General features: G+C 38.5%; 1 protein-coding gene across 1 annotated transcript in view; it reads right to left on the minus strand.

The window, feature by feature from the left end:
* LOC145412364 (putative glutamate receptor) overlaps window positions 1–14421 on the minus strand; it is a 123263-nt gene that overhangs the window by 63585 nt on the left and 45257 nt on the right. Inside the window, exon 4 of the mRNA XM_080282253.1 lies at window positions 12218–12346. Coding sequence (XP_080138379.1) covers window positions 12218–12346 — 129 coding nt within the window. The remainder of the gene's footprint in view (window positions 1–12217; window positions 12347–14421) is intronic.

Consider the following 14421-nt stretch of genomic DNA (forward strand, 5'->3'; position numbering starts at 1 on the left):
TACCTATCTAGGGTTAAGTCAATATGCTGAATAATTTAAAGTGTTATTTACTGTAAGGAAACTGGCATGTTTGGGTTGTCTCCGAGTTGGTAACTGTGCTCTCTCTCACTAGAATACACCTGAACTGTTGTTCTCGTAGAATATAGATCATTCTCGAACAATGCAAGCTTTAATAAAGATGGATAAGAGACTAGAACGAGTTCAGTCGTTTTCAGTTCAGTTTGAGTGTAGTGCAGTGTCAGTGAAGATTGTATATTTTCGGTACTTGTGAAAACAGTGAAGTGTTGTCAGTCATTAAGTGTAATAACAGTGAAGTGTTGTCAGTCATTAAGTGCAATAACAGTGAAGTGTTGTCAAGCTAGTAAAGTTTGTATAGCTCCAGTGCTTGTGAGAAGTGAAGTGAAGTTGGAAAACATTAAGTGGAATATTATTATTTGGAAAATAAAGACAGTAAACTTTAAGAAACCACTGTTTATTATCAACTCAGCTGAACTTGTGTACTGTACACCGAAAACAGAACAACTCACTAGGCAACGTCCTTCCTGCACTGTTCTACTGATGTTGGAGCCTCCGGCAGTGTGGGTTGAGGACGACAATAAGGAATAATATAAAACTATGAAGAGATACAGTTGACATGAAGAAATCAATAATAATAGTAGACATGAAAGAGGAAGAAATAAAAAAAATAAAAAAGACAAAACTGAAATGAGCATTATCATGAAAATTTTAAAGTAAAGTGAGGTTAGTCACTGACCTGATGAATATGATTATATATGAGTGTGTTGTCCCAGATGATTGGCTGAAGAGTGTAATTGTAAATGTGTACAAGGGGAAAGGTGATGCCCTGGAATGAGGAAATTATAGAAGTATAAAGCTTTTAGATCAGATAATGAAGGTAATGGAGAGAGTTCTAGAAGGTATGGTTAGAGAAAAGGTGAATATTGATGAGATGCAGTTTGAGTTTATGCCTTAAGAGTAAATGTAGATAAAACAAGAGTGATGATATCTAGGGTTGGTGGTGGTACTGTTAAAGCAGAGGGAGAGTGGCCATGTACATTTTGCCACAAGGGTGTGTATTCCATCTTGTGCAGTGTTTGTGATAAGTAGGAGCATAAGAGATGTTGTGGTATTAGAAGCAGATAGCGAGATAGTGCTTATTTTATGTGTGCAGCGTGTCGGGGAGAGCAGGTGGAGATTGTCAGGCATGAAAGGACTGAACTTGCTGGTGAGTCTCTTGAGTGTGTGGAAGAGTTTTGGTGCTGGAAATGGGGCTGGAGCTAGCTATGTGACTAGGAGGAGAAGTGGTTGGAAGAAGCTCAGGGAGCTGTTGTCTCTCCTGACGTTGAGAGGGCTCTCTCTTCGTGCTAAGGGATCTTTGTATGCAGCATGTGTTAGGACTGTAAAACTGTATGGTAGTGAGGCCTGAGCAGTACAGGAAAAGGATAATCGCAGGTTCAAACGTACAGAAATGACAATGATTGGGTGGATGTGCAGTGCGTCCCCGTGTGAAAGGCCTGGAGGGTCTGGGTTTACGATGGAAGAGTTGAGAGGTATGATGGGTCTAGAGTGTATTAGTGTTGTGATGTTGTAGATTGAGGTGGTTTGGGCATTTGGAGAAAATGGGGGATATTAATTGGGTGCGGAAAGTGAAAAGCACAAATACTGGGGGGAGGGGGTTGTGAGGGGTAGACGGAAAAAGCCGTGGGATGAGGTCGTTAAGAGTGACCTCAGGGTTAAGGGATCGAACAGGGAGGCTGCCATACATCGAGCATCATGGACAGCCGCCATTAGGTGACCAAGGCCGATGCATGCAAGCATGCTGGAGCCTTCAGAAATGAAACAATAACAGAAGGAGCAATAGAATAAGATACTGAAGAATTTCACAGAATAGAAAAATATGAATGTGGTAAACACAGGCCGATAAAAGTAACATTCCTAAGCTCAAATACAATGGAAGATGTAACGAAAAATGATCCAAGAAAACTTCATAAAGAGCAAGATGTGAAGAACATATGAATAAGGAGATGCTTAAGCAAAGAAGATAGGGATATATTAAAAGGAAAACTTGAAGAAGCGAAAAAGAAAAATAATGAGAGGACTGAAGGAAGGTTTTTTTTTCTTTTTCAAGGTAGGGCTGGAAGAGAGGAAGTGGGATATAAACAGAAAAGCCAATTATCCTGTAATCCGCTGGGCAAAAAAAAAAAAAAAAAAAAAAAATCTGATACCCCTCCATGCCGGATGTTTTTGGATTTTTGTTTTCCTGGCTAAATAGACTTAATACATCAATGTGAGATTCCTGGCACTAATAAAGTAATCACCAAAGCCAGAAAGTTTCTTTGAAATCCCTCTGAAATCTTCGAGGATACTGAGAGAGCAGAACGGCTGTAAGCCTAAGGAGAGTGTCAATTTTCTTCCATGCTCCTTAATCAGCGTTGTAAGTTTAGCAGAGAAATGCCAAAAGTTAGTGAGATACGTTATTACCCTCCATTTTGCTTCGGTTGCCTGCAGTGACTTATCAGTGCTGCAGGCCGTAGATCTATGTCCTTTTATTTTAGAGGGGGATGTAGATCTACGTCGCTAGTATGGTACGGATTAAGTAACAAAATAGTACACCAAACAGAGAGAGAAAATACAAAAGTAGCAAAATGAAAATCTTGTATTCATATGTAGATGGTTTAGTTTCCAAATTTATGGCATTAACAGATACAAGACAATAAACTTCAGGTAATTTGTATCACAGAAACGAAGTTAAATATTAATATAACAAATGATAGATTAAATATAGAAAATTATAATAATATCAGGAGTAATGATGCTAACACGTAAAGAACTGGAAGCAAAGCAAGTTTACGTACATTTAAAAGAAGCAGTGGATATAAAGGCCAAAGGAGACATAACTATAGCAACTATATATATATATATATATATATATATATATATATATATATATATATATATATATATATATATATATATATATATGCCTCCTCAAACAAGGACCTGGGAGATGGACAAAACAAATGCAAGAAGTTGATAGAGAAAACATTAAAAAGTATCAGAACATTATTGCAAAATATAGAGGATAAGTCTAAAAGGATTATAGTACATGGAGGTCTTAATAACAGTGTAAACGGGGAGAGTATGGAAACAAAGCGTATAGAGAACCACTGGGATAATAAACGTTTGGGATTAACTTTATCATTTTCTATATCGGCATGTAACATCCAGTACCAGGGAGAGAGAACTAGATGAGTAATCCATATTAGATTTGGTATTCACAGGGCAAGAAGATGATATTAAAAAAGGCAATTATGGTCCTTCACATGAAAAGAGTGGCCATGTATTATTAGAATACAATTTTTTGCAGCATATGCCATAATAGAGATGAAAATAAGAACCTATTGAACCATAAAAGGGAAAACTACGAAGAACAACGGAAATATTTTAAAGAACTTAACTGGGAACAAGAAATGGCAGAAGCAGATAGAGTAACTCAGTATTTAAAATTTTGCGAAATTTATAAAGCAGGAGTCTTAAAGCACATTCCCCACCAGAAGGACAAAGTGAAGAGGTTAATTGAATGGTTTAATAATCAGTGTGCAAAAGTCAAGAGAGAGAGAGAGAGAGAGAGAGAGAGAGAGATGACAGCAGTGAACAAGCGGTGGCTGAATCGGTAGAGAGGCGGCCTGCAGTCCTGATGGACCCAGGTTCGAATCCCGGCTGGGGCAGGGAACAGTTTAAGGATTTGAATTTCATAAAAACAGACTTTCCTGATCTACCAGATAACCCGCCGACATGTCATAAAAGTACCCCCGCTAATATCAATACACCAGTCCTGCATGAGGCAGCCCTAGCATGTATTCAATATGGACGGTGGGTGTTAGCGCCGAAGTGGTGACATGTAGAGAGGTGTATGGTATGTAGGAGGACTACTGGGCCTTGAGAGCAGACTGTGAAGCCTTTGCCCAGAAGTCGGACACATAAAAAAAACAAAAAAAAAAAAACATGAGGGATATAAACAGGTAAGAAATGACTGCATCATGATCATAAAACATTATATATATAGATAAGAGCAAGGACCAACCAAAACTCTTTTACAGCTATATAAAAAGCAAAAGTTAGGTCAAAGATAAGATGCAAAATATAGTTGACAAAGGTAAGAATTATGTAAAGGAAGAAGTAACTTGCCAAGTTCTCCCGGTGACGACTCGAGCTGCCTGGAACCACTGTCTGACTTCTTCATTTCTGCAACATTCGCGGCCTTTCCTCTAACTCTCGCTCTGTTGAGCACCACCTCTCCTTCTCTATACCTCACCTTCTTTTTCAAACTGAGACTCAGGTGTCTGAGGCAACTGACAGCAGACCCTTTTCTGTATCCTCCTACTTTCTCTATACTCATTTCAAAGCCAAATGTGGCTGTTGTGCATATATACGCAACGACTTATCTTGCTCTCGTGTTCCTGAACTCGATTCTTCTGAATTCTCTACACTCTGGCTTCGGCTTTCTTGTCATTCTCTGACTAAATATAATTGCGTTGTTTACGTATCTCTTAATTCGACTGACTATCAAAAATCTTTGACTGTTTTACTTCTACTACAGAACACATTCTATCCATTTCTCCTTTCTCTGAAATCTCCATTCTAGGGGATTTCAATGTTCACCACCACCTTTGGCTCTCCTCTCCTTTCACTGATCCACCTGGTGAACAAGCCTACACCTTTTCTATCCTTAATGACCTAGAACAACTTGTACAGCACCCTGCCCGTATCCCTGACCGCCTCGAAGAGAGCTGAAACATACTTGACCTCTTCCTTACAACTAATACTTCTGCTTACACTGTTAATCTTTTTTCTCCATTAAGCTCCTCCGATCACAATCTTATGACCTTAACCTATCCTATCGCTCCAGTATGGCCTGTGGACCCTCCAAAGAAACGTCATCTGTGGCACTTTGGAGCTGCGGATTGGGCGGCCCTCAAGCAGTACTTCTTTGATTTTCCCTAAATGATTATTGCTTCCATGGCCGGGAGCCATCTGAGTGTGCCTTGCGCATTACAGAGGTTATTCTCTCCGGCATGGAAGCATATATTCCTTTTTTATATCCTTTGACTAATGCAAGAAAGCCTTGGTTTGATCAGGCTTGTTCTAATACTGTCTGCAACAAGGAGAGGGCCTATAAAAGGTACCGGAACCTACCCACCCCTGAATCACATCATTTATACGTTTCTGCCCGGAATCATGCAAAGTCTGTTTTTCGTTCTGCTAAAAATAATTTCATCCGTACTAAATGCTCTCAACTCTCCAAATCGAATTCTTCGCGCTCCTTCTTGCACCTTGCCAAAAACCTTTCTAACAACTTTACCTCATCATCCATCCCTTCCCTTTTCTACTCTGATGGCTCTGTAACTATTTCTTCTACTGATAAAGCTGATCTCTTCACTCAGACTTTCTCCTCCAATTCCACCTTAGACAATTCCGGTGCTGTTCCTTCATCACTTCCCCCCTCTGACTACCTCATGGCTGACAGTAAAATTTCTTCAGCTGATGTATTTTCTGCCATCACAGGCCTCAGTACTAATAAGGCATATGGGTTTGATGGCTTCCCTCCTGTTGTTCTCAAGAACTGTGCTTCTGTGCTTACACCCTGCCTAGGCAAACTCTTTCGCCTTTGTCTGTTAACTTGTACCTTTCCGTGTTGCTGGAAGTTTACTTTCATTCAGCCAGTCCCAAAGAAAGATGACCATTCCCAACCCTGTAAGAATCGTCCAATTGCTTTAACAACCTGTATCTCAAAAGTTTTCGAGTCAGTTCTTAATAGAAAAATTTTAAAGCATCTTTCCTATCACAACCTTCTCTCTGAGTGTCAGTATGGGTTCCGTCAGGGACGCTCCACTGGCGATCTTCTCACCGACCTTTCAGACTCCTGGTCATCCTCCTTTCGGGACTTTGGCGAAAGCTTTGCCATTTCACTTGACATCTCAAAGGCTTGCGATCGAGTCTGGCATAAATCTTTAAATTCCAAACTGCCCTCTTACGGTTTCTATCCTTTTATCTGTGCCTTCATCTCTGGCTTCCTTTCTGGTCGTTCTACAGCCGCTGTTGTAAACGACCATCGTTCTTCTAGATCTATCAACAGTGGTGTTCCTCAGGGCTCTGTCCTATCACCAACTCTCATCCTTTGATTCATCACTGACCTAAGCTGAACATCTAACCCTATCCACTCATACGCTGATGACTCCACCCTTCACCTTTCCATTCGGTTCCCGCAACATCCATCTCAGCAGTTACTTCAATAAACAAGGGATGAGGCTATGGCACACCAAATGTGGACTTCAATAAACAAGGGATGAGGCTATGGCACACCAAATGTCTGACTTGGCTCTTACCTCTGACTTGGGTAAAAATAATCTGGTTGTTTTTAATGCATCAATGACTCAGTTTTTACACCTATCAACCCGACAAAATCTTCCACAGGAGTAGCCACTAATGTTTAATAATATTCAGCTTAATCCTGCATCATCCTTGAACATGCTTGGGGTTTCATTCACTCGGGACTTATCTTGGAAAGATCATATTGCATCTCTTGTAAAATGTGGTTCCAAGAGATTAGGTGTGTTAAGTCGACTCTGTTCCTTCTTTACCCCTGCACAATTGTTGACTGTATACAAAAGTTTCATCCGCCCCTGTGTGGAGTACAACTCTTATATGTGGGGAGGCTCCCCACATACAGCTGTTCTCAATAGGGTGAAGTCAAAGGCTTTTTGTCTCATTAACTCTCCTCATCTTACTGACTCCCTTCAACTTCTGTCTTTTCGTCGCACTATTGCATCTTTATCTCTTTTCTATCGCTACTTCAATGGTCACTGTTCCTCTGAACTGTCTGCATGCATTTCTCCACCTCTATGACGTGCGCGTAGCACCCGTCTGGCAGCAAACTCTCATCCCTTTTCTGTCCAACTCTCTAATGCAAGAGTTAACCGTTACTCCCAGTCCTTCATTTATGCAACAGGTCAACTCTAGAACTGTCTCCCTGTGTTTATATTTCCTGCTTCATATAATCTCCAGTCTTTCAAACGCAGTGTGTCCAGGCATCTCGAAATGATCGGATCTTGAATTTGGCTCTCTCTTGTATTTTGTTTTTCTCGGAAGGAACAATAATTGCGGGCTCGCGGCCTTTGATTCCTTCTTCTTCCCATTAAAAAAAAAAAAAAAAAATGAATGGCCATTTGAAATAGCTGAAATAATACAAGCTACGCCACACAAACTGGGAAACATATATCTTGATAAGAGAGAAATTGAAGAAGTAATTAAAAACTTACATAAACGGGAAGCAAACGGACCAGATAAAATGTCCAACTGGGTCTAAGGACAATGTGCAGAAGAATTGAGCAAGCCCATGCAACTGATATTTCAAAAGTCACTAAGTTAAGGCAAGTTACCAGAAATGTGGAAAACTGCTAAAATAGTCCCACTGTACAGTTATATATATATATATATATATATATATATATATATATATATATATATATATATATATATATATATATATATATATATACCGGTATATATAAGATAGTTGACAATGCCCATTGAACTACAGACCAAATTCACTTACTAGTGTTCTAAGCAAAATAACAGAAAAGTTAATATGAAAGAGATGGGCAGAACACTTGGAAAAGTCTGAAATGTTATCAAGGCAATTTGAGTTTAGAAAAGGAAAATCATGCGTAACAAATCTCTTACAGTGTAGCAGAAACTGCAAGAAATGGATAGATGGGTAGACAGTATATACATAGATTTCAAAAAAGCTTTTGACAGAGTTCCTCATGAAAGGTTGATATGGAAACTTGAATACAAAGGAGGTATCCAAGTGAACCTCCTACAGTTGATGCAGGACTCTGTAAGAGAATGGGAAATGAAAACAACATTAAGAGGAAAGTACTCGTCCTGGACGAAGGTGACAGGCGGTGTCCCCGTGGTTCAGTGCTGGTGCCAATCATGTTTCTGGTATATATAAATAATACAAATTATAACATCGGAACAGTAAGTGATATGACTATGTTTGCTGATGATGCTAAAATACAAAGAACAATAATTAACGAGAACTCATGCAAGGAGTTACAGAAGGATCTAACAAAAGTATATGAATGGAGTCATAAATGGAAGATGGAATTCAGTGCAGGAAAATGCCATTAACTAAAATTTGGAAAGAGTGTAAAGAGGCCTGGCCGGAACTGTTGTATAGACTAAGGAGCAACAGTTTACAGGTTACTGACAAGGAGAAAGATTTATGAGTAATTATGAATAATAGATTATCACCAGAAGACCATGGAAACGAAAAAGAAAAGAACATGTATAACCTTTCAGCGAATATGAAAGTAGGCTTTACGTACATCAGTGATGAAATGGTAAAGAAGATAATTATATCATTCATAAGACCAGCAATGGAATATGCAACAATAGTATGGAACCCTCACTTTTAAAAAGCATATTGAGAAGATACAAAGAGCAGCCACAAGATGGGTACCAAGCCTGAGAGATCATAGCTGTGAAGAAAGACTTGATAAGCTACAATTACCAGCATTAGAAAAGAGGGAAAGAGAGAGAGAAAAAAAAGGAGGTGGTATGATCGTGTTGTATAAATGTGTTGAAGGAAAAAAAAGATTGACATTAATGTATATCATTATAATACCTACAGAGTCATTAATCAAGAGGACATAGCAAGTAATTATATAAGAAAGAATTAAAGAATGATGTGAAAAAATTCAGCTTTCCAGACAGGGCAATAAATCAGTGAAATATATTACCGGAAGAAACGTGTGTGAAAATAACATTCACAGTTTAAGCCATGACGGTCATTTGTAGACCAGCTTGCTCCCTTCACCTTAATTTCACATAATTATCTACTTGCTGGATCACGAGTAGCCGGAAAAAAAGACACGCAGAATGCCAATGTGTGTTACTGCACCCAAATTCATCACAACCAAGCATTAATAAGGACAAAAAACTCCAGTACAAGAAACAGCTCCCCCTGTTACTGGCTACCAACAGTCTGGTTTGTCAGCATTAAAATATGGCCATTATCTCAGTACCTATGTGTACTTTAAAATTCATATGTATAGATGAATATTAAAACGAAAATCTTCAGTTGCCCAAATTTGCAGATTATAGTACAGTTAAAGCCGCATTTTATTTGTCAACTAATCGTGTATCACAATAGGTGACGAGATGTATTTTTTTAGATGAATCTGCAGTCAATCAGCACCCAGGCTGTTTCTGTATGTTTGCCTAAAAATGGCGCCATGTTGGCCGACCAATCAGCGAGCAGCTGAAAATATTGGTTGTCCAGCTTCTCTTTCTATAGGGTCTCTAGCCTAAGTCGTTACATCCTCACCATTTCCATGATTAGTCAAAAGATGGAGTAGTGAGCATTGTGCGACACTGCGTGTACTGAAAAGTTAAGCAGTGCCCGTAATAGCATTATGGAGGCGTTGCTTCAGTCAGTGGTAAGGGAAAAATTAAAGTTTTTCGGCTGTCAATATTTTTCTAAGCTCAGTGTTCTATCTCTAGCACTTGCTAATGCAGCTAAGTCACATGGATGGTGATGCAGCTGAGTCACATGGATGGTGATGCAGCTGTCACTAGGATGGTGATGCAACTGAGTCACATGGATGGTGATGCAGCTGAATCATTTGGATGGTGATGCAGCTGACTTTGATGGTGATGCAATACATGTGGAAATGCTATGAAATAGAGTTGCCATATCTGAACAAGCAAAATACCGGATGCCGCTGAAAGCTATGCTCCCCCACTCCCCCAACACAAACTTTGGTCTTTTGGCATTATGAAACCCTCATATATATATATATATATATATATATATATATATATATATATATATATATATATATATATATATATATATATATATATATATATACAGTATCTATCTATCTATCTATCTATATATATATATACAGTATCTTTCTCTCTCTCTCTCTCTCTCTCTCAATATATATATATGGGTGCTACTGTACTGCATCCATCCATCCATCCATATATATATATATATATATATATATATATATATATATATATATATATATATATAAATACAGATATATACAGTCTCTCTCTCTCTCTCTCTCTCTCTCTCTCTCTCTCTCTCTCTCTCTCTCTCTCTGTGTATATATATATATATATATATATATGGGTGCTACTGTACTGCATCCATCCATCCATGATCCATTATCCTGACATTTAAGATGAGAGTGACCAGCCTCACTCATCCCTAAGTGGCATTATGTGAGCAATAAACCTCAACCATCGCTTGGATGTAAACCTGCACAGGCTCAATCCGATTGGATCGCCTTCTTTAATCTTTTTACAATACACTGGAAAACAGGCAAAGTACAGAATTGGCAAGATTATAACTCTAAAATGCAACAACGCCTTTGATGAAGAATAAGCTCATAAGAATAACAAATGCTAGTGTAAAAATAAAAACTAAGCCAATAACTGTGTGTAATTACAATTTATTTTATGGTCATAACAGCAATTAGTATGACAAAAAAATCGTGGCTGAACAAGAGGAAAAGGCCGGACATTTTAGCTAGCACTAGACCAGCCAAGTTGGCAACAATTACCAGCTGACGAAAGCAACGACAGTTTCACTCTCTCTCTCTCTCTCTCTCTCTCTCTCTCTCTCGTCATTACAGAGTTAATTACAGTAGTATATTTTTTCGAGAAAAAGTGATTGAAGCTGAAATTCCGGTCTTTTGGAGAATTTTTAGGATTCCTCCCAGACTAAGATTTTGACACCTAAATGCAGGACATGTCCAGGAAAATCCGGACGTTTGGCAACCCTGTGTGAAATGAGCAAGCACTTGTAATGTCTGGAGCAGTGATTCTCAACCTTTTGCGTTCTGTCGCCCCCCGGACGAAATGCGATAACCTCCGTGGTACCCACCTAAGCTTCATCTTTGAAGATGCATAGCTGCTGATAAACGTTTGAATGAGTTGTTGGGTGTAAGATTTGAGTGATCAGAACTAAAGACGCTGCTTATACACATATACGAGCACTCAAAAAGTGAACTGATAACCTAGTGACAAGGTTTAAATTACATCTTTTCCACCAATATGGGCATTAGTAGTTGAGTCGCAATAACAGTACTGCAGCCGTCATCTTAAAAAAAAAAAAAAAAAATAATAATAATAATAATACTTAAACTGACCTGACCAATGCAACATTTTCGAAAGCTCTGGCTTTCAGACATATGTAGACGAGACTGCAGAAGCACCTGGAAAGCTAATTACCTTATAACAATAATTACAACAGTTCGGAACCAGAACTCCAAAAGCCTTTCTCCGAATGTGTCTAGCAAATAAATCGCTTCTAAATTCCTGGACTAAAGTTCACATTACCTTAGGGTATGTTGCATACGAGAAGGTTGACGGTAACAGATTCCTAAGAAAATTTGGCCTCAGGAATAGTAATAAACTCCGTCTCCAGAAATGCCACATGGCCTCCCGAGTAATACACCAAGGCCACTAGAGGGACTGTGGCTTCTAGGCTGGAAACCACTGTCTAGAGACTGAAAAAACAACTGTGGCTACCTTTACAGAAAATAATCACAAGAGTTCCAGTTTGTGGATTACTATTCACAACGGATGATTGAATCCAGTGTGTGCTGAAAGTGGCCTCAATCTGAATGTTCTAGGAGAAGTTATGTTCATGTTTGGTATGTGGAAACAGTGAGGTGATGCTGATTATTATTATTTTTTTAAAATACTCTTCAGCCAAGAATTTTTTTTAATCCTTGGCAAAGGGTTAATTACCAGTTTAAGTATCTTACAGTCTATGCAATAGGTCAATACATCAATCTGGGTAAAATAAGGACATTAAAATATAAATATATCTGGTTTCAGTAACATATTATGTATATATTTTCATCATGATATTTAACACTTTGCCCCATACTTGAATGAAATGTGAAGGATGACATGCTCTCAAAAATGCTTACATTTATCTCTGAAGAAAACCACTTCCATTTCTATATTCTGCTGGTAAACACATTTTCAAATTTCTGACAGTTTTTTGTCTATTTACCAGTTGTTTTTGAGCCAAAAATATAAACTAGCACGACTCTACCCGATCTCCCGAATCACCTGAAATAAATATTTCTGATTTTCCTTGTATTAATTTTTCTCTTCTTACTTGTAAAATTTCTCTGGGAAGAGTGGAAATCGGGATATGAGAGCAGGATTTTTGTGAGCTGTCCAGGTGCCAATCCACAGCGGTCGAGAGCCCTCACTGCTGAAGGGCAGTTCCACGTACACGAAACACCTGTGGAGAAATGTTTTTTACCAGCTTCTTGTATAAGGAAGTTATAAAGCACGAAATATAATGATTTTACATTGGGCTTTGCTTTTCTAATCTACTCAGTATGGAGAAAAAAATAAGTTTGTTTTAAATCACCTCACCCCATAGCTTCAGCATGAGACACTGGTTTAGGGTGATGATAAGAGTATTGATTTGTCCAACGTTCTAACTGCATCATTGATCAGGCCACTGTCGAAAAGTCTTCCTGTTGGAGGTTTAATTACCGAATATTTATTTACATTTGCTTTCAAACAATAAGTTAAATTCTTATGGCAATGAAAGATTATTACATGTAGTTCTCAAAATACGGAGTCGAGCCTTTTCGTCTCATAAATTCCCTCCCTCAGACTGGTTCCCTTAAGTCTCAATACTCACAACAATGTAATTTCATTTTCTATAGGTGGTACTACGCCAGAAACTGACCACTTTCAATCTCATTCAAGTCAGCCAGACAACATTCTTATCATACATTCATTTCCAACTCTTTCACCTTTCTAGTGCTTTCTTTTACACGTCTCGTCATGTATCCTATCGACTTCCTTGGTATATCTTGCTAATAACGTCACCACACATTCCTCTTGGCCTTGCACGTCTCTTTGTACCCTGAAAATTAGTCACACATACTGTGCACTTTCCATAATCCATGTTACATGCAATTTGTTCATGTGATGTTACAGAGAGAGTGAAGGGAAATCTTTGCACTCACAGACGTCCACAAAAGTTGCACTAGTCTGCTGATCTCTTGTTCGTTATTAGCAAGGAACACAGCATCAGCTGCATACATCATATTTGAGATTAACAACTATTCATCTTTCATCATACAAGACGCGGCTATTTTCCAAGTGAATAACCAGAAGGAGGAAGAGGAAAAAAACTGAGTACGAGGAAGTGATTCGGACAGAAAACCATTGCCTAACAACATGAGCGTTATAGAAAGCTGCAATAAGGCTAATTATTGTGTTGCGATGGATTTTTTTTTATTTTTTTATATTTTTTTAGGGCTGAGTTTGACATATATTTCCTGCGCTTCCTTTCGGTATCAAGGGTTCATTTGATTTTTACCGTTTTACTGATTGCTGTCAAAATCGAATCTCTTTATCCTGGCATTACCCCGAGCGTTTCCAGGAAGTTGACCATGCTGTATGACCTTGACCTCTGACATATTGTTCCTAAAAGCAGATATCAGCCCACTGTCTGATCTTCAACCCTTCCACCTTGTTTGGTCTGTTTAGATAAGAACTGTTCGTTATTCTGTTCACACACAAACAACCGTGTCGAACTCTGACTTCTGTGATCATAACGTTTTACTAATGATTCTCACAATCGAATCCTTTCGCTATTGCCATACCTTCAACCTTTCCAACCAGTTGGTTTAAATCACATAAAAACTTAAGTTAACCTTACAAAGTCCAACTCTGAATTAGTCGTGCGACCTTAACCACTGACATTTTGTTCACAAAACAAAAGGTCAACTCCTGGGAAGACTGTCAGCACTTTCACCATGTTTGTTTAATAGCTCGTGGGGGAGAGGTGGAAATATGCTAAGAGATTGCAAAAGAGTCTTCTATGTGAATGGAAGAGACGACAGGTTAAGAGTGACAGCACTTCATGCGAAAGGTATGAATGATCAAGAAAAGAGGTTTGGTTTTGTGAGTGACTGGACAGAAGCAAGACTGGATATATGTGGAGTGGGTGAAACGCATTTATTAGCTAGTAGCTTTCGGAATAGTGGAGAAGAAACTGATATACAGAGTTGAGGTTATGGGTGGGTGACATGGTTCAGTTTGAAAGTACATAAGGGAAAAAAGAAGGAAGATGTTGCTTTATTGTTATACAAGGAAATGAAAAATATGTGCAAGCATATAATTGTTGATGCAGTGTTTATGTAGTAATACATATATATAAACAGATACACATTTATATGCTTATATGCGCCTGTAAAAAAGAAACAGGCAAAAGGATGGAAGAGAACAGAAGATTTGGGGAGTAACTGAACAAATTTATAAAAGAAAAAATAAGGATAAAAGGTCATTGCTTTG

This window comes from Coenobita brevimanus, chromosome 93 (genome assembly GCF_032717465.1).
Source record: "Coenobita brevimanus isolate Jiangsu-jjx chromosome 93, ASM3271746v2, whole genome shotgun sequence".
Taxonomy (NCBI): domain Eukaryota; kingdom Metazoa; phylum Arthropoda; class Malacostraca; order Decapoda; family Coenobitidae; genus Coenobita; species Coenobita brevimanus.